The following is a 22,368-nucleotide window of genomic DNA, read 5'->3' on the forward strand; positions in this document are numbered from 1 at the left end:
AACGATTGTGCTTTAAATGTTGCGATAAAAAGTATAAATATTAAACAAACAATTACGTCATATAATAATGAAACATCAACAACAATAGAATAGTTCGTATGGTGTCGATACGATGTGCCTATCCCATAAAAAGATTTAGTAGGAAGTATTTTTATAATCTAAATCAACCCACTTAAATAAATATAAAATATAAATTTAATCCAAGCTATTAAAGACATCATACATAACCTCAACAGTCATCTCACCATATACAAATAATCATCAATGAAGTAGATAAATTGAAATAACATTTTCAAAAATTTTCCCCCAAAGTATCTGGCAGAATGTAGCCCATTCTAAACATATGAAATATTTTTATTGTCAGAGGTTACGCAAATATCCTGAGTCCATGGTAGGCTCGTGACACGAAGACACCACTTAAACTGTTCCCATATCCAGATTTTATGAAATAAAATGCTACAAAAGTAGAAATCTGACAAGAAAGTAGAGCAAACGATGAAGGCAGGCCAGGAACCTTCTGAAGCAAATCATTTCGCCGGAGAGTCCATGGTAGGGTCGTGACACGAGGACACCCCTTAAACTGTCCCCATATCCAGATTTTATGAAATGAAATGCCTCAAAAGTAGATATCTGACAAGAAAGTAGAGCAAACGATGAAGGCAGGTCAGGAAGCTTCTGAAGCAAATCATTGCACCGGAGAGTCCACGGTAGACTCGTGACACGAGGACACTCCTTAAACTGTCCTCATATCCAGATTTTATGAAATAAAGTTCCTAGTATGCTAGGGACTCTTCTTGCAATGTCATTTAACGAAAATCTAGACTATTTCTTTCGACTACATTGCTGAATTAACTTTGACCCAAAAAATAAATAGCATGTTTATCATTTTCAACTGTGTAATTTTTTCTAAAAAACATTTTTTTTCATACTTTTGTTCATACTAATGTTTTTGTATAAATAAATATTTTTTTAAATGTATTTTAAAGTAATTACAAGAATTTGTTTCGTACATATTAATTTGACAATTTAATATATTTATAAAAAAAAATGCTAAAAACAAATGAATAACATACAAAAAAAAAAAAAAAAAAAAAAAAAAAAGAAGAAAAAAACAAATGAATGTGAAAGAAACTTTTTTAAATGACTGTACATACAAATAATATTATAGTATATGACTATAACGTTGTACCGGTATTTGAGGGGTCTATGTTAGCGGTTACATCGTTGATGGACATGTGGTACGTTGGAGTGAGGTGAAGAGTGTAAGCATAGCATATACACACGGAGGAGCACTACACAGTGTACACTGTACCGTCTAGGGTACAGTGCTGTACCTTGGAAATAAAATACCTTGAATTGCTCAAATATTATTATGGTTATAGGTTAGGTTGGGTTATATTGGCTGTCCACGAAGTACACACTTAGGCTAAAGAACCCATCGTGATACCATATATGTGTTTTACCACCTTTCCGCTGATAATTTCATTTATCAGCTCCTCAATTTCAGAGGCTGAGTGCACCTTCTTGATGCATATACAGTGCACTACACCGGCCCATCACAACTATTAATTAAATTAATTTTGTTGCGACGGCAGGAATCGAAACCGCAACCCTAAGCATACTGCGGACGGAATTGTCTACGCCTTCACTAAATGAGCTAATAGGGCGACTATATTGTGATCAAAGGTACAAGAGTCTCTTGGACTCAACTTATAAGTATACGTTGAGTAAAGTAGTGTATATATGTGTGTATACATTATAATATGGTATGGTTCAACTACACAAAAAAACATTCAACAAAATTGTTGTGTGTTGTATATATGTATGTATGTAGGTATACATAAAGTGTAATGACTTCTGTTAGAGTGTGAACAACATATTGGTGTACATCGTACTATCTTTATTTTTATATGTACGTTTAGTGTTCACTCAATATATACAATCAAGTATCATGACTGTGTATATTATCTGTAGAATGGTATTCAACGGTTGGGGTCTATTCACATTTAATAAGTACTTTTGAGAGGACCTTTTCGATCGGATTACCATTTTCATGTTTTGTAGATCTCATACGATCTCACACGCAAGGCGTTTTCGGTGCAGGATTAAAACTCAATCCAGACTTTTTTCACAAGTGGAATCTTAGACCGCGGGCCTCCGCGAGTCTTTTTAAATGAAAGAAATCCACTCACGAAGTTTCAAGTATGTATTCATCATACTAAAAAACACCGTAGTCTATCTTACAGGACCAAGGTCTATGTTACAGGAATTCGATTATAGAATGTTTGATTGTGAGACTTTGGATTCATTCATCTTGAGCAATCGGACTGAGAGAAAAAGAAGTTTCTGTTGTCCTCGAAATAATTTTGTGTTTGGATTCATTTGCTTTCAATATGAAATTTTTTCTTCGAGAATCTTTGATTCTCTGATTCTCTTAAGAAGCACTTTTGTTTCATTGTGAGCGTATATATGAAGTAATATTTGCCTGAGAAGAAAAGTTACTAGAATACGTTATTTCATTTACCTTTACTGTGGAGCTCCATAAAATGGGATGATTTGCGTCCTTCAGTTTTATTCACGTTAGATGGGTCTCCAAAAATAGAATATCTCCAAGCAACTTTACTCATCAGCGCCTTGTGTCTCAAAAATTTTAAGTATCTTGCATATGTGAAGACTTTTGATCTATTCATCAAGGACTTCCAGAATTCATAATCGAAATTCTTGTTTCAAGAAATTAACCACGTGATTAAATAATTACGAAAACAGTGAAACCGTCGTATACCGTTTTATACTAGACTATTATACCAATAAGTGTAAATGAGACAGATAGATATACATAATATATTATAAGCTATATGGTGAGTTCTTTGTCTGTTTGGTTATTTTATTCACAAGATTAGTGTTCAGTTGAGTTTGAACTCTTGTTGTGTTCAGTTAAACTGTTTGGGAATATACGCGCTAAATATTTTAGAAAGTTTATTTTTGTTCATAATAAAAATCAGTGTGTATAACTTCGTAACGAAAAATTCATATCAAATCGGCCAGAAAAAAAAATTTTTTTCTTCAATTTGTTGCAAACGAAAAAATTAATTTTTATTATTTCTGTGGTGTTTTATAATTTTTTATAATTTTTTGCTTCCCTCTTCTCTCCATAAAAAGTGTGCATCAATCAGCCAGCGTCAAATTAGTTGTGTGGTTTTTTGTGTTTTAAAATATTTTTTTGCGCTCCATAGGAATTTGTGTGAGTGTTTCATCCATTTTGTGTGTTTTTTTTTTTTGGTTTTTTATCCAAATGTGTTATCTTTGAGTTATTTTTTAAATTTTTTGCTAATTTCCCCTTAAATTTTCCATATTTCTTTGTGTTTTTTTATAATTTTTTAAGTGTATTTATTATATTAATTAAATAGTGACACGCAATAAAATTGGATAATGTTAATCTCTATGGGCCGTATTGGTTTATTTATTTGGTGACATAAGAATGTACCCTGGTGCCGGTATGAATGCTGCTGCGGCGGTGGCTGCCGCCAGACACCCGGTAAGTACAATTTTTTTTTAAATTTTTTAACACCCGGTATAAAATGTTTGAGGTTAGAAATGAAATTAATACCAAAACCACCGCGTGGCTGAATTTATTATACATAAAAAAGTAACCCATGTACTTCAGATAGAATTTATAATTTTTGAAAAGTTCATTTTTTTGGCGGTATTCACTTTGTAATCTGTATTTTAGAATGTGTTAATCAATCGAGTACGATTGCGCATTTGTTTTAGAAATTAGAATACTAATTCGTCAATTTTCGTAATTGAATGGTATCGCACTTGTTGATTTTCGGAAACACGTGGATTTTGACATTTTATTTTGTATTAGAATCCAGAATTATTGATCGAGACGCTAAAGTTCTCAAGCTATAAATTACGAAAAATTTATGAAGTTCGAGTATCTGTTATTTTAACAGGCAATTTACTCTTTATTTTAACGTGTAGGGTAAACCTCCGACTCTCAAGTAACTTGCATTTTTTGAGTCATTTTCAAGGTTCAACGAATTCTTAAGCTTTTGGATGGTAAAACTGAGCGGTATTCGTGAGAAATGCTTTTGTCTTATGAAAGTAAATTACAATCCCATGTAAAAACCTCGTATTCTAAGGTGTCATCCACTGAAGACAAAAGTGCTTTTATCCTAGCGACGCTCGGTAGGGACAAATGTTATAATATGTGCTTTTCATAGTTTTCTTAGCGGTTATAGCTTAAGTAGAACCCAAATATCTGTTAGTTTAGAGATGAAATTGTATTTTGAAGGAAGCGTCGGCTGGTAAATGTAATTTGTAGATCCTATATCCGTTGATTTCCACTGCTTACGCATATTCTAAAAGCCAATCCATGCGATTCAAAAATCGCTTAGCTGCCCATACTTTCTTGTAAAACTAGAATCGAAATTTTCGTAATGTTTCACACGGTAATATAGTTAGTTAATCGAGGAAATATGGCATTTGACCCAAAAATCGACTCCGTGCCAGTAAATGTTTATGGGAGCCGATTGAATATGCTTGTCTGTGTGTACTTAGCAAAAGCATAAGTGTCCTATTTTGGGGCAAAATATTCTATTTACATTTTATACTACATTTTATACCTTACCTCAACATTTTCGAGATATCAATATTTGAACAAAAATGCGGATTTTTGCCGAAAACTTTTTATTGACGAAAATATAGCTTAACTTGTCGTTCCGGTTAAAACTTTAATTTGAAAGCCAGTAGTTATTATATTTTGGACGGTTCTAAGCATTATTTGACACTTGACTTTACCAAATCTCTCCGTTGTCGATATCTCTCCGAATTCGTTACTGACGAAAATGAAATTTAGGCCAAAAATTTGATTCGAAAACCATAACGAATTATATTTTGGACCATTCTAAACACTTTTTGACTCTTGACATTTTTTATATAACCTCGCCGTTTTCGATTTGCGTTTGAACAAAAAATCGGGGAAGAGATGTAGAGAATACCTGGGTAAGATTGTTTTTTTTTTTCGGTTTTATTTCCTCGAATAAGTGTTTTATGGTCTCCGTAGATACAAAAACTCATCCCACTTCTCCCCTAAAACAAGGTAATCTTATCACATTTATATGTATTTGTAAAATTGCGATTTAAAAGTGTATTTACAGAATAAAAAAAAAAAAAAATTGAACGTACAACATTGATAGCTGATAGCTAGGTAGAGGTAGGTACTTGAATTAAAAAACCACTTAAAGTCAATTTGAAATCAATATAAAATTATTTTTTATAGGCAGGCAATCGAACATTATTTTATATTTCAAAATCACTTGAAAATATCTTAAGTGCGAATTAATTGTTTTATTAAAATAATCATATAAATATTTTATTTGTAAGTTACATTGTGTTTTTTATAAAGCGCTTGTATATGTACAAGAAAAAGTACATGCGCGCGTATTTTTTTTCCTCGAATTTTTTTAGTAAGCACGTATAACAGTTCAAAGTTTTATCATATTAAGGCTTAGATAAAAATTGATTCGTCATCCTGTCTGTTTGTGATAACGACCTACGTCAAGCTTTGATTCGAGATTTACATAAAATTCATCGAAATGCAAATTATCTCTAGTGACGACAAAGTTCCTTTTCGCTTCCCCTGGTACTTTTTTTTCGGGTGAAATCGTAGCCTATAGTTAATAATAGGGTATTCCACAAATTTTGAAAAAGTACTTTAAAAATGTTGATTTTGCTAATTAAAAGCCATCAAAAATTTATTTCGGAAAAATACACACGCTTTCTTGCCAAAAACTTAAATTAAATTTTAAACTGTCAAAACGTGGGCCTCCAATTTGATGACGTAATATGGGTATCACTATACGAAATAACACAAATAAGTTTGACAGATATATTCATAGACATCTGATTATAATAAATATAAATACTTATTATCTATGGATATATTATACCCAGCTGTCTACACTGAACTAACTGATGGTCTATGACTCATACCGCTATGACATTACAGCAGGGCTTACCCGCGCTTTAGGTCACGTGATATACAGTTTAAAAATTACGATTTTGAATTTTAATATTTTAAAAGAAAAATATTCTTTTAAGACTCGAAATCAGAATATTTAAGTATATTTTTTACATAAATTTTAACTTTTTTCAAATTTCATGATTTATTTTTGACTAACGACTTTGCGACGGCTTGATGTAACTTGTAAATAACTTTCCATATTTATCGCCAAACAGCGTGGCTAAGGTAGAAGAGGAATTGACTCTTAAACATTTTATTTCTCTTTCAACTTCTCTTTTTATTTTCAAATTTTCGTATTGGGTCGAAATCATATAAAATTAACCCGATTATTGTATTTATTGGTTCAAAATTACCCTCTTTATCCAGTTTTAGCAAAGTTCGATACAAAAAATTTTCAATCTGTATGAATTTTCAAAAAACGCAAGTAAAAAAATTTTCTTGGAAGTTTCTTTTAGTAATCCCCCTGCTTTACAATATTGACTTTTCTTCATTTCGAAGAATAATATCTCTCTCATATTTATTTTTCTGTAAATGGGAGGCCCCCCGTGTGTTTTTTTTTTATATACAAGCAGCAACTGAAATGAGTTCTCTTTTTTTTTCAAAATGTTTGTGCAAAGTTAAAATAAAAATATATCAATCTCTTTGAGTACAATATTTATTTAAAATATTAACGACAAAAAATATCATATTTATTTTTATTTTTGTTAAAAAATAAGAGGTTTTTTTCCTATTTTTATTTTAAATACAAATATTTTGTGTACTTATTATAATCGAAGCCCGAGTTTAGACCAAAAAAATTTAATTCTGTAGGGAATTGTGTACTTGGATCACAATTAACACTCTATATATATTTGGGTATACAAATAATTAATTATCGATGAGATAAATTTAAATCCTACCGGCTGCGCCATATTTGGATATAATTTTTATAAAGATGAATTTCAGTTGACTTTCAGTTGAGACATAGTTCATGAAATAAGTACCACGATACTCGAAACAATTAAATATTTAAATATTAAAAAGTTATCGATAAAAATAATATTTAGGTCTTATATATGTGATCCTTGGTAGAAGACGGTAATGTATTACATCCTAATCTACGTTAGATCAACCTCACCATTTGTACTTCGGGGCGCCACCTTCAATGTGTATCAGATCTTGACACTTCATGCTAGTAAACATCATTGCAGATATGTGATAATAACATTGAAAAATTCACAAGTTTTTCTTCATTCACCACATTCTTTTCTCTGGGCGTTTGGTAAGATCTTGAAATACTTTGAAAATGGCTTAGGATACAAGATATGCTGTTTAGTTTTTGTGCTAAACAATTCTTTCGGTTGCTTTTCAAAATTTAAATCCTACCGGCTGCGACATGTTTTGTATATGTTTTTGGAATTAAAATATTAAACAGTTATCGATAAAAATGTTATTCATATGTATGTGTTATGGAGTAGAAAACCTTAATGTATCATGGGTCACACCCTTATTTACGTTGGAGCTACCTCGTCATTTATACTTGAAGACGTTTGTGCTTTTATCATCAACATCCTTTTCTTGAGTCGCTTGTAGAAAGCTTGATAGACTTTACACCTTTTTACTTTTTAAAGTATTTTACTTGGAAGCATATAAGCATGGACAACAATTTTCTCAGTTGCTTGCACTCCGAAAGGTAAACTTTTCATACCTTAGTCGCTGTTTACATCTAGTTCTAGTTTTCTCATAGATTTCAATATGTTTGCAAATAATTGAATGATGATCCAAGGTACACGAGTATCAAGGTAAAATCCCCCTTATTAGTCATTTGTGTACATTTTGTCATCCAATTGATTTACTGATTAAGAGTTCTTGTCTTAAATATCAAATGAATATAATTGTTCATCAGTGTTAATGAATTAATGGCTAATATATTTTGTTCTTGCTTAACACCTACCATAAAATCGGATCCCGTGTCTACTACACCATCTATAATAAATATAAATATGAAAACAACATTTGTAAATAAAATATATCACTTAATAAATAAATGTTTACATTGTAACTTCAATAAATACACTACGTAGGTATATCTGTATAGATAGAGAACCTATTTACAACAAAACACACCTCAAATATTATAATAATACTCGATTCTAACAAGAACAACTGGATTCCAAAACGTTGAAACGTTCTTTGTCAAGTTTGTGTATTTAAGTATATATTTGTCACTGTTTAATGGAATCTAGAAGTGAGATGAATCAAAAAGTATATTTGAATATATATGTTTGGTGTATTATCTATCTCTAGATAATGTATTAGGTTCACACTGGACTGGTGTGTGAGTTTTATTTTTTATTTTTCGTAAATCATCGTTAACGGTAGTTTATAACACTATACATTATTACTTTAAAAAAATATTAATATGATTTTAATTTATTGGTATTAATTAAGAGTTATAATGTTTCTATTGAGAGCTGTACAATTTGTAAACTATTTAGTCAGCCATTTATATTATATGAAGTAAGAGGAGTTCTTATGGACGTTTTTGTATATGTGTATATATGAACGCAGCCGGTTAGATTCATCACTTGAAGTTATACACATACAATACCAATCACTCACAGTAACACATAACCATAACATACAGTAAACATCCATTCTTTGTTTTATATCTAAGAACGTCCATACAATCGGGTTAAACTTTAAAATGAGTAAATGAAATCTGGTGTCTAATTTATCTAAGAATAGTAATAATAAATGTTTTTTTATTTCTATTTTATGCGTAATTTAAGGATGTATGAGCATGACAACAATGTTTGATTTAAAGGCTCAAAATTTGTTTGTAGGTAGTCTTTTACTCAAAGAATATGTGGTTAAAATTTCAGCTTAGGTATCCGTGCAAATTTTTAAGAAAAAAGTCATTTAAAATCGATATAAAATACATTGGCTCTTATGGAGGAATCTCAAAAAACGACATATTTTGGAAGTTTTTGATAATTTTCATTTGGAATGAATGAAAACAAATTTTAAAAAAACTTTTTAATAGAAAGTAAACATATTAGCAATGAATTAGAAAGGAAAAAAACTAAGTGTCACCGTCCATATAAGGGATGTAAGAGCAGGGTAGATTAAGGGTTGAAATTATTTTTATCTTATTTTCAACTTTGATGATGAATTTTGTTATAACTTCATGAATGTAGACGAAAAATAAGAATAAAATTTTTCGATATGTGTCTTGGTTTTCGAAATATCGAAAGCTAAATAATTAAAGAAAATTTTCAATTTTCGATATTTTGAAAATTAAGCCAGATATCGAAAAATTTTATTCTTACTTTTCGTCTTATATCGTCAAGTAATAATATAAATTTATCATCAAAATTGAAAATATCTATTTTTAAATTTGTGCCCCCACTACCATGCTCATACATCCTTAACTGAATATTTTATCTGATATTAAAACTGCAATGGCCCTTATTATATGGATAATGCAAACGATTCTTTTCAAATCCTTGCAAAATAAAAATAGAAAAATCCAGATTTGCAACTTCACAACTAATTAGCGGCAAAATCTTATCCCATTACAATTCGTCTACGAAAGCTCTAAATGACGCTAAGCTAATTTGATGCACATATAATAATAAATGTTTTTTATTTCCATTTTATGCCTACTTTAAGAGAATATTTTGTACTCGTTATAAAAATATTAGCTATTCACACAAACCAAGGCACACATACAAAATGAATTGGAAAATATACTTTCAGCTAGCTTTTATTTTTCTTGAGTTAATTATTAGTCTTCGTAAAATCGATGTGTTGAAGAAATTGTGTTCTGTTCTATATTAATTCAATCATGAAGTGTTGGGACAGGTAAAACTCAATCGATTCCTACTTCAAATCAAACCATATGGTCAAATATTTTTAATGTCATATAGTCACACAAACTTACTTAAAAGAACTTTATAACCCAAAAAAAAGTTAATAGTGTTAATAAAATTATTTAACAACGCCCCATAATTTTAAAATACTTATTTAAAGTTCCAAAAAAAAAAATTGTTACCCCCCATATCTCTAACCCTATATAATATTTATGGGGATTATCTCTCTACACAAATGAATTTATTGAGGGATACATTTATCTAAAATAAAGAATTCCCCCTTCACAGAAAAAAAAATAAAATTAAAACTCAACAACAATTTTTTTCGGACAATAGTTGAACAAAAAATAAAAAAAGGTACAAAAATGTATATTTCAAAAGGTCCCTCTTTCTAAATATGCAAGCAGTGATGAGTAATTTTTTTTTTGTACTCTTAAATAACCCCGAACAATGATAATGTGTATTAGTTTAAAAATTATAGGGGTTGGTATTGTAGAATGTTTATTATGGACGTACAGAGGTAAGAGAAAGTTAAATGCTCTGTCAGAACAGGTAATAATTCTTGTTTTTTGCAGGGTGATTTTTTTTTCACAATATTAGGGGTTTTGTTTATTAATATGTTTTTCTAACCTGTATAAGAACATAATTGATAAATTTGGTTCTCTTATTTGAGTTTTTTTTGGAGTGGAGGATGAAAATGATCGTTTTTTTTTTACGAAGTACCGCTAGGGAATAATTGTTTAGTAACAAATTGGGGTAAACTGTATGAGAGTTAAACAGTTCTTTGTTAACGATAAACTTCCTGTAAATATTGAGGAAGTAGTACCTATATCTAGATAATTTTTAGAGGGATGTTGCTGTCTCTTAATCATGTTTCTTCCGACATTTAAAATGTTTGAAATTTATTTTTTCCTGTTATTACAGCCATCGGTATCTTAACTACAACCCAACAACCACGGAAAAATTCTTTTCATTTGACTTTTAACAAACGTTTTATAAGAAATAGCCCGGAATCGATTCGAGACATGGATGTTCGTATGGTATTTTCGATGATATTTCAGAAACTATACATCAAATCATCAAATGAACCCGATTTTTGTATTTTACGGGTTAAAATTACATTATATATTCAGTTTAATTGAAATTGGAGATTAATAAAAAATTGTCTTGATTTTTGCAATTTTTTTAAAGGGTATGTATGTACCCCTTCGAAAAAATCGAAAAAATCACAAATAATTTTTGGTTTCGGAATTTAATAAAACAAACTGGGTATATTGGATAATTTCGACCCATAGAATATAAAAATCGCATTCATTTGATAATTTGATTCTTATTTCCTGTTTTATCGTCCAAAAATGACATAAAAAGATCGATTTCTCGAATCCATTTGATACTTTTTCCTTAATTAAAAATTAAAAATTTAATAAAAATCATTGCTTAATAATCAATAATAATCAATACATAGTATAAAGCAAAGTCGCATCTTGCTGGCTGTCCCTTATTCCATATTTATGCTTAAATCTTTAAAACTACGCAACGGATTTTGATGCGATTTTTTCTAATAGATAGAGTGTTTCAAGAGGAAAGTTTTTATATATAATACATACATAATATAGCAGAGAAACTCTGATAATTTTAGAGGTTAAACGGAATTGTGAACAAAATGAGGGTAAATGACGGCATATGAAGTGTGAGTTATAACACAATAATCTTTGTATTTAAAATTGAAGTTTCTCAGCGAAGCGAGTAGTTCACAGAGCTAGTAAATCATAAAAAATAAAAATTTTTACATGCGAAATTGCACATTTATTGATTTATTTCCATCAAACACAATTAAATTAATAATACACAGCCAATCCATTAAATAAGCTAGTAAAAAAAGATTACAACAAATATAAGTAATATAAATAATAATATAAAACTTTAACTTAAGTAATAATGAACTATCAACGGTTGGTTGTACAATAGTGTACATAAAAATAATTATATTATTACTTATTACTCAGTCATCATAAGAATACAATTAAATTCGTGATTGAATTCAACTACGTTACATTAATTATTAATGAAATATTAAAAAATCATAAATATATAATAATAAACAACATTTATTCATATATATATTTATTATTATACTTCAATCAACTACAACTCACTATTAGTTTGTCTACACAACTTTTATATGCAAATTAACTTGATGAATTATAAGTATACTAGCTTTTTCTCGCGGTTTCGTTCGTAATAATGATTTATTTCAATTAATTCACTAAATGATTCATTGGGGGAATTATTGATTCCTTTAAAGAATCATTGATTCATTTACAGAATCTATTATGATGAATTTAATAATCATTGATTCATTTAAAGAATTTTTGATTCATTTATAGAATCATTGATTTATTTAAAGAATCATTGATTCATTTATACAATCATGTCTATAGGTCACCTCCCGGTGGCCATAGAAGTACATCTCATTTGCGGTGAAAATTTCAAAGTTTTCAATCATAATTTTCAGGAAATTTCTCGTCAAAAACTAAAAACTCCATCTTTCTAGCATATTTAGAAGAAGAAAGATAATTTTGGCGTCGTTTTCCCATTTTCAGGGAGTTTCTGCGTAATATTCTGTTAATTTGACTTTATTACGCATTGAATGGAATAAAGGTCATCATTCTAGCGTGAATAGAAGTCAAAAAAGTCAAAAGGGGAGCTTTAGGGTTTTCATATAAACTTTGATTCCTTATGTCACCAAATCAAGTTTTTTTCACAACAAAAAAGGTTCTTTCCCGAGGTCCCAGCTATCTCTAAACTGAAATCATCCATATTGGTTCAGCGATATAGGTGTGATAACGTAACAGACAAACAGACAGGCATACTTACTTTCAAATTTGTAATATTAGTTAGAATACATTATATTATTGAGTTGTTCTTGGAAATAGGTTTCACATAATGGAAAATTATTAATGCTTTATGGAGTAGGATGAAACGGAATGCTAATGAAAACAAATCTGTGATAGTTTCACTTTTAAACCGGAACTAATACGACTTTTGTTTTAAAAGGAACTAGGGTTTGGGGTAGGGAATCTAGAAGAGATTTAAAAAGATCAATCGATCCCCGCAGTAGTCAAATTCCCGTTTCGAAATTAAACACTTATTGGAGTAATTAATGTCGAACAAAAGTATAAGTTAGAAGTTGATGATGTAAACATATGGCATTTATATCTCGGATAATAATTAATTTAATTAATTAAAGGAGCGTAAAATCTCTTAAAATATAATTATGATTGATTATAATAACTTCTATTTGATGCCTGATGAAAATCTAATAAAAAAAATCAAAACGTTGCTGAAATATTGATTGTGGTATAATTATTAAACACGACCTTGTCCACTTTTATGCGAATACATTTATATAGACGCAAATGATGACATTAAACCGGCAAGTCAATCATTTCTAATAATTTGGACTTCAAACCAAGTAAAAACTGTTGATATCAAATAAAAAAATTTATTAGGCACAAATTAAAAATAACAAAATGAAATAAAAAAAATTATTAATAATTTAAGTACTTGACTTAAATGATAGGTAAGTCATTTTTTTTTTGTAAGATAAGACGATTCAAACTTTACTTAGTTATATACGATGCTTAATGTAAGTATAAAAAGTCAACGAACTATTGGTAAACGAATGTGTAAGAATGTTCGAATAAACACTACTTTTATCTTTGTTTTTTTGTATTTTTTTTTATTTAATACATATTAGCAACACTTTTTTAGTGTAGAGAATCAGAGTCAACATTACATTATTTTATGATGAGTTGTGAGCTGAAAAAAAAGATTGTGCAAATGATATTTTAACAAGTTTATTATAATTACTAAAAATTTTATTGAATAAAGTTGTACTCGTTGAAGCTGATTGTATATCTTGTCAATATTTGAGCTTAATCGATATACCAAGTTTTGGAAGCACATCCCTTTCAACCCGTTACTCTACTATCTTGTGCATTTATTATACATAGAAACCTTCTTTTTGAATCACTTTATCTATAAGAAAAACCGCATCAAAATCCGTTGTGTAGTTTTAAAGATCTAAGCATACATAACGATTAGGGACAGACGGGCGGAAGAGGATTTGTTTTACACTATGTATTGATTTTGCTTGTGTTGACATTTTGTCAACAAGTTCAGATGTATTTTTGACATGTCTATAGATAGTTTTGTCATTGTTATTTGCTTTTGAAAACTTTTTGGCCGTTATCAAAGATGAAAATTTAATTTTCTTGAACCGAAAAAATATTTACTTGCTATCAGGTTTTACTGTGTATCCTCGTTTCTATCTTGGGAAGTATACATTTCCCTGAAATTTAGACTACAGGAAGTCTTTACAAATTCATGATGTCAGCTGAAATCACCCAACCTGTAAAATTGTAAAATTAACTTACATGTAAAAACAAAACTGATTATTTTCCTTTGAATTATGAATTAAAAAAGAGACAAATACATAAATCAATCATTTATTAAACAGAGATAGATATAATAAAAAACATTATAAAATTGATATTGAGTTATGTGTGACTGATCACTGACTGACTACTATAACTGTTAGTGAGTTGATTTTGTGTGTGAGAATTGTAAAGTAATTAAAATACTAATTATTTAGATCAATTTCAATTAATGTTTATACATTCATACATCCACACATTGTAGTAGTAATCATTGGTACGCCTCTCTCGCTTCCAACCTCTGTATACGTGGTGTATAACCAACGATTTAATATGTCATAACTTTTCTATCTTTGTCGTTTATTTAATATTTAGTTATTAAAACAAACATTTAATAATTACTTATTATAATTTATTGGAGGTGTATTATAACGGGTGTTTTTTCAGAGGTTTAAAGCAGGCATGGGCGAGTTATTTTATTCCGAAGTCACCATTGTTATAACTTTATTGTGTGCCATAAACTTTATTGTGTGCCTCTTTATGCAAGTCCGCATTGCTCATAGAGGACGAAGCGAGACGGGTATGCAACTATTCTACTTATCTCAGTTTCTCTAATAGTAATGAGAAAGATAGAATAAAAAAGTTGTCTCTTTTTACTCGTATTTTTGGTTGTCACTGTTTAGGGTATCACTGTCTTACTCGTATGTTAGTTACAGTAGTCTGAGTGTCTTCTCTAAACCACGTTTGCCCATGCCTGGTTTAAAGCCTTAAATTAAACTTGAACAAAAAGAAAAAAAATTTTAATATCCATAAAATGGGCTTTATTGGGAAGTTGGGAAGATTTTACGCCGTTAATGCTTGAATATAATATCTCGATGCTCAATTTTTGCACACTTTTCGCAACATTTGCGATCGTACTTCGCCAATAACCCAGTGGGACGTGTTCAATCGCCTCTGGTTTATCGGTGTTTTTTTCTATCAATCGTAGCTCGTACTTTGACATAAATGTGTTTGAAGATAAAACGCAGATTAGGCCAACGACATCAAAATCATATATGCTTAGGGTAGCAGGTTCGATTCCCGCCGTCGCAACAAAATTAATTTGATTAATAGTTGTGATGGGGCTGGTGTAGTGCATGGTATATACATGAAGGAGGTGCACTCAGCCTCTGAAATTGAGTAGTTGATAAATGAAATTATCAGCGGAAAGGTGGTAAAACACATATGGTATCACAATGGGCTCTAAAGTCTAAGTGTGTCGTTCGTGGACAGCTAATATAACCTAACCTAAGATGGTAAGATGGCGGCGAAAGCGTTAATTTCACGAATACGCGCAATCAGATTTAAGGTCTCCAAACAAGCTCCTATCGAATGAATGAATAAAAAAATCAAGTGTCACAAACTTTTGGATCAACCCAGTTCAATTTTTGTAAATGCACTGGACTAGTTATGATACTCCAAAAACAGTCGGACAATTTTCAGTACATCATAGAAAAGGCAGAGATTTTCATCAATCGCAATCCCCGGTATTCACGTATTAGCATCAAAAGAGTTATAAAACTAACATGACCAGATTGTTGGGGTAAATTTTTTTTTGTGAAACCGCAAATTCCGTTATGAAGATTAAAGAAATATTTTTAGCGGTGTGGTAAAATAAAAAAGTTGTGTTGTACAAGCAAATACAGCAAAGCTGACAAGGTGTGGAAAAACACATTAATATTAATAAATAATAATAAGTGTATATAATAATAATTTTTATTTAAATATAATATTTTTGTATTGTTCATGTTGGTACACAGAAAATAACAATAATTAGTATTAACTTTTTTAAATACTTACACAACAACTAGCTGCTGTAGTCCAAGAATCATCACTTAAAAAACCGACGGCGAAAATTTCTCCAGTTTATAATTTTGTTCTTCCATTTCTTACATTTTTGTCTATCCCAACTTTATTTTACAATCAATATTCCTCTTAATTTTTTATCCAAGTTGATTTCCTCTTTTTTTTCCGAATCATCCTGGAGTTAAAAGTCGTAATATTAGTTTGTAATTGTACTAAATAGAATTCCCATTAACTTAAAGGCGGAAAAGTTTAATTTCACCAGTTTATTCAAGGTCAAGAGACTCAAGAATCTTCTTTAGGGACGAGTCTGTCTGTCTGTTCACCTGGGTTACTTCTGTACACTTCCAGGAACAAGTGTATACCAAGAATACCAGAAGAAAAAAATTCCCATTGAAAGGCAAAAAAATCGAATTTCAGCGGTTTGTTCAAGGTCAAGAGACTCGGTCGTGCACCAGAACCTCCACTATTCTTCTCTTTTTTAAAATAAAGTATTGTACCTTTTTTAAACTTAAAGAACAGCAAAGAATTGAGAAATCTCAAATCCATAACTTTTTTTATTTGGCTGATTCACGGTTTTTAGGATTTTATTGACAATGTTTTTGGAGTTTATAGCGTAAAATAGGCCCAAGAAAAAAATTTAAGGTATTGAGTCTTGGTCTAACACGTTCAAACATATACATAAAGTACAGTAATTTGTTTCATTATTATTATTATTTTTTTTTTTGTATTATACATTTTTTTATTATTTTTATCTAAAAAAATTAACCGGAACTTAAATTATTATTAACGACGTGACTTGTCATTAATTAAATAAATTATATACAATTTTTTTTTTAATATTATATTTTTTATACTTTTTAATTTTATTTATTTTGTGCAATGGAAAATATTCATTGTGTGTTATTTAAAATTATTATATTGTTATATAAATTCTTATAATTATTATTTTTTTTAAATATTTAATTTGTTTTTAAAATTCTTGTTTCTTTCTTTTTTTTTTTTTTAATTACTTAAAATAATTTTCAAAATAAATTAATGTGTTTATTATTATAGACATACTAAGGCACATTAATTTAGTTTAATTAAAATATTTACAGGTTTATGACGCAACTCGCAAGTTTTATAACGTCAATAAAAGTAAAGATTTTATCATGGTTTCGCTATATGGAATTTCGCTTGCAATTAATATTATTTAATGGATATTAACCAGTTATTAAATTTTCTCCATCTTAATTCAAGAGGTGGATAGAAGAAACTAAACAAGGCTAAGATCAGTAATTGGTAGATATGATGATAACAGCTACGTTTTAAAAGGAATTATGCCCATAATATTATGCTGAAAACTGCGGAAAAACTAATTTACCATAGCTATTTATTTTGTTCTTAGCCTTTTAACGATAGGCTCTCTTGCTATGTACTTGTTCTTCAAAGAGTACAGAAGAGACCCAGGTGATTAGATAGACGGACTCGACCTTTAAAGAAGGTCTGGAGTCTTTTGATCTTGACTAAATCGGTGAAATTCGAAATTTCTGCCTTTAAATTAATGGGAATTTTTTTCTTCTGGTATACACTTGTCCCTCAAAAAATTCAGAAGAGACCCAGGTGATTGGACAACGGAATCGTTCGTAAAGAAAGGCCTGGAGTCTCTTCACCTTGAATAAACCAATGAAATTCGACTTTCCTGTCTTTTAGTTAATGGGATTTTTTTTCTTCTGGTATTTTTGGTATGCACGTTCCTCGAAATGTACAGAAGAGACCCAAGTGATTGGATAGATGGAACAGCTCTTAAAGAATGGTTTGGAGTCTCTTGATCTTGAATAAACCGATGAAATTCGACTTTCTTTCAAGTTAATGGAAATTTTTTTCTTCTGGTATTCTTGGTTTGTACATGTTCTTCGAAGTGTACAGAAGAGACCCAAGAAATTGGACAGGCGGCTAAAGAAAGGTCTGAGGTCTCTTGGCCTTCAATTAACCGCTGAAATTTGACTTTTTTGTCTTTAGGTTAATGGGAATTTTTGTTTTCTGATATTCTTGGTATGTACTTGTTCCTGGAAGTGTACAGAAGAGACTTATGTGATCGGACAGACGAATTCGTCCCTAAACTGTTCGCTCCACCAACAAAAACCTGCTGTTTTTTAGCCCCGCAATGATTATAAAATGGATGCCCTTATTTAATCGTTCTTAAATTTTTAGCCGATATTAAAATGTTGGTGTACTTTCGATACCAAAGTAAGAATAAATAATACTGAGACACATGCTGTGACATGTCTACTTCCATATGAGATACGTAATTACAATTGACAAGAGAACATGAAACAAACCTCCGCATATATGGACAACCTGTATAAATAAATACTCAACTTCTTCAACTACACAGCAATTAAAAAGAAAAAAAAACGTTTAAAGAAATCAAACAGTAAATAAAAACACAAAAGCAACTAAAACATTTTAATATACAATAAAAATTGACAAATGAAGGTTATGTTTGTTACTTATAGTACTATGCTTGCTTGCTTGCTTGCTGGTATTTGTTGATATTAATGTTAAACAAGAAACACTTAATTAAACAAATAAAACATTAAAATGAGATAACTAGCTGTACACAGCTATGTATGTATAGCTATTATATGTATGTATAGCCAGTCAGTGTTTGTTACTTGTTTTCTGGTAATAATATGGCATCAACATAATATATAATACATATAATACTGATGATATATTCCCCACCAAAACACTACCGTCGATTACTAACTATTATTATTGTTATTAGACACAGACTTATTTAACTACTACAAATTGTATATGTTACTGGACAAGTGTATAATTCACATATTCTTTGCACTCCATGATCATTCTACAATACCGTATTCTTCTAGATTAACTTGCAGAGCAGTGTTGCCAACTCAAAATCTGTCTAGGTGGTTGATATGATTTAAAAAGTTGGTGGATTTTCCTTGCAAGATAGAAGATTTGACAAAGATATACGAAGTTGGTAGATGTACTTTTAGGCAATACAACTTAGTGTGATTTTGTAAGACTCTTTTCAATAGACGCCATTATTTGTGGAATCATTTGAAGCTGTTCAAAAACAGCAAATGGAATTTAACTTTGACTGATTTCAACTCGAGACTATCAAAAGATTAAATGCCACAAATGTGTCCTTCTAATGGCAAAAGCTGGGTAGTGGCATAAAGACACCCGTTTTTTCTTTTCTTTATGACAGCTGCTGCAGAAGTAGACTGCCCCCTCTCCCATCCTAGTCAGTGTATCACTCTTACTACAGCGAGAGTTTAGCATCTAAAGAAGACGTGGATAATCATTTCTACGTTCCCTTCTAAACAGCTTCTGCAGTAGCCTTGGTATTCCAGCCAGTAACAGTTGCTAGTATTTTGGAACAATTTTACTCTGGCCATATCTGTTTTGGTGTCTCATAATTATGTTCTTTTTCCCATTTATTACCGGCTTTTCTTTGGATGTTTTCGTTAAGGAGTAGTTTACAATTCGTAATTGGTTCGCAAAACGCCTGAATATTCAGTGTCATTTAATGTAAATTAAAGATAGGCAATAATTTTGTAATGTGAGCTATCAAAAAACCTGTGTTGTCTCGTTCGCTTTTTCAATTTGGTTTGAGTTAAAATGGGAAGTCGCCTATGCCTGAGTGAATTTGTAAGAATTCTAATATAATATTTATTTTTCTCCCATTTTATACTTTGCCCTAACACTTGCTTTCTTAGATTTCCATGTTTATTTTGTGCATTACCTAGACAGATTATGTTATTTATACTTAATTCCCTAGAAGATGATGTTCGCATTATGAACTTTATCGATAACATATATATGATAGTGACTGGAGTTATATGTGATCGATGTCCGACGGACAGTTGTGGACTGTTTGTAGACTGACTGTAAACTGTTGTAGACATTTATTGTTCATTTAGTTTTAAAATGATGATGATTGACCTACTTAAATACTATGAATAAATAATTAAATGGCATAGAAAATTATTAAAAAAATATACATATTTAATGTATTTGAGAAAATAAATAAATAATTGGTTATTAACAATAATTATTTAATAATCATTATAGAAGTTTTTTTTATTCTTCTTCTTTGTTTATTGATAGATTTCTTCTTTTTTATTATTGATTTACCTTTTATATTTGTTTTTTATGGTAATTATAAATTTTTGCATAAATTAGAAAATGAATACGTATATGCTACAAACCGGAGAACATACTTGATCGGGGATTTATTTATTATGGAAATCAGGAAACTAAAAAAAAATTTTTTTTTACCCTATATCTAATTTTCGAGATTATATCGGTGAATTTATGTAAAAAATCAACTATGCACCCAATCCAGTAAATTGGTAACAAATAAATTTGTCGGGAATTTGTACATAGACTAATTTTGACCCAAAAAATACAAAATTTGTGTTCATTTGATGAATCGATGAGAGTAGTTCTCAATATACTGTTAAAATTTTTCCAAATCGGCTAAAAAGTCTACATATGTACTTTCAAATTACGTAAAATTTAAGTGAGGTTTTATCTGTATGTATTTCTAAAGAAGAAAAACTGATAACAGTATGATAAATTATGCGTGCCGTGAAGATGCGTGATACTGATAGTAATTAATGTGTTGTCATTTAAATAATTAAATACATGATTAATGTACACAACGATATACAGGGTTATCAGTTTTTACATGTTACTTTTTCTGATTTCACCAATGATTTGAACTAATATCATAAAACAAGTGAAAACAAACAAGTGACTGGATTAATTGTCGAAATACCATGTACATCATGTAAGGAAAGAAGGAGGAGTATCTCTTACACACAAATTAATAGGAGTATCTTTTTTCTCAGATCCTCAGTGGAAATGCTAATAAACAAACACATACATACATGCAGTAAGTGTATACTTGATACAATACAATACACGAATAATGATTTTATCTAATTTTTCGCCTTCACGGATTCATGTTTCAAACAAAACTTTTTTTACATTTAAACCTAAGTTATATCTCTAAAGGTTTACAAGATGGGGCCTACGGACCCAAGAACTAAATGACCTATATTTCTCATTTACGAATTTAGCCTTACTTTTTACGTCTTGAGCACGCTTAAAATTTTGAGCTTGATATTTGTTTTCGTTTTTGAGTTATCGTATCCATAAACAAACAGACAAACGGACAACCGAAAACGGACTAATTAGATAATTTTATGAACACTTATACCAAAATTTGGTTAGTAGCATCAATATTTTTAAGCGTTACAAACTTGGAACTAAACTTTCTATACCTTGATATATTTCATATATACATGGTATAATCACAGAAAAAGTATTATAATTTTAAAAACTTTTCAAAATTAAATCTCTTTGTACCACTTACTCTTTGAAATGAAGGAACAGCTTAAAATTGATATCCCTGTATACAAAATAATATCATTAAAAAAATGTATTATTGAAATGTTTCAAAAACCAAGGTCTACCAGTTTGCTATACTTCTAATACCTTCTCATTAGCTCAATTAATATCCATTACATTTCTCAACGTACAAAATAATTTACTAGTTTTTATCAACTTTGAACACAAACTATTTATAGGTATAACAAAAAAAACTAATAATTAATTAGTAACGTTTAATGAAATTATATCAAAAAATTATTATTTGAGTTAATAAAAAAATTGTTAATTTAATAAATATCAGAAACAATTATTGTTCTTGAGTTTTTATTTTTGAGAAAAATAATTAGCTGGGCAATGAACGTCATTAATTTTTATGTATTTCTTATTATTTAATAGTAGAATAAAAACAATGGCATTAATTGGAAAATTAATGATAATCGATATTTGATTTGAAAAGAAAAACTGATTATACTAAATTGCTTTTTGTTAGTTCAACTGTGAAGAATTTTACGATATGTCATAAAAATTTTCAATGCATAGCATCTCTCACTCAGAGTTACAGTAGCACGGCAACTTACATACCACAAACAAAATTATAGTGAATAAGAAATTAACAATATGAAAGTTTTTATTTTTAACATTTTTGTGTTTTAGAAATAATGAAGGGACGAACATGGCACACTATGTCAATAAAATGGATGATAAATATCTTTTTTGTTTACCTCCGAACTTAAAAAAGGGGGTGTTATAAATTTAATCGCTATTTGTGTGTGTCTGTTTGTCTATG

At 29.8% G+C, this 22,368-nt stretch overlaps 1 protein-coding gene across 1 annotated transcript in view; it reads left to right on the plus strand.

Moving 5' to 3' along the window:
• Nucleotides 1-3,087: 3,087 nt before the first annotated feature.
• LOC123300073 (transducin-like enhancer protein 4) overlaps nucleotides 3,088-22,368 on the plus strand; it is a 205,102-nt gene continuing 185,821 nt past the window's right edge. Inside the window, exon 1 of the mRNA XM_044882546.1 lies at nucleotides 3,088-3,535. Within this exon, the coding sequence (XP_044738481.1) occupies nucleotides 3,479-3,535 (57 nt within the window). The 5' untranslated portion in view covers nucleotides 3,088-3,478. The remainder of the gene's footprint in view (nucleotides 3,536-22,368) is intronic.

Source organism: Chrysoperla carnea, chromosome 5 (assembly GCF_905475395.1).
Source record: "Chrysoperla carnea chromosome 5, inChrCarn1.1, whole genome shotgun sequence".
NCBI lineage: Eukaryota > Metazoa > Arthropoda > Insecta > Neuroptera > Chrysopidae > Chrysoperla > Chrysoperla carnea.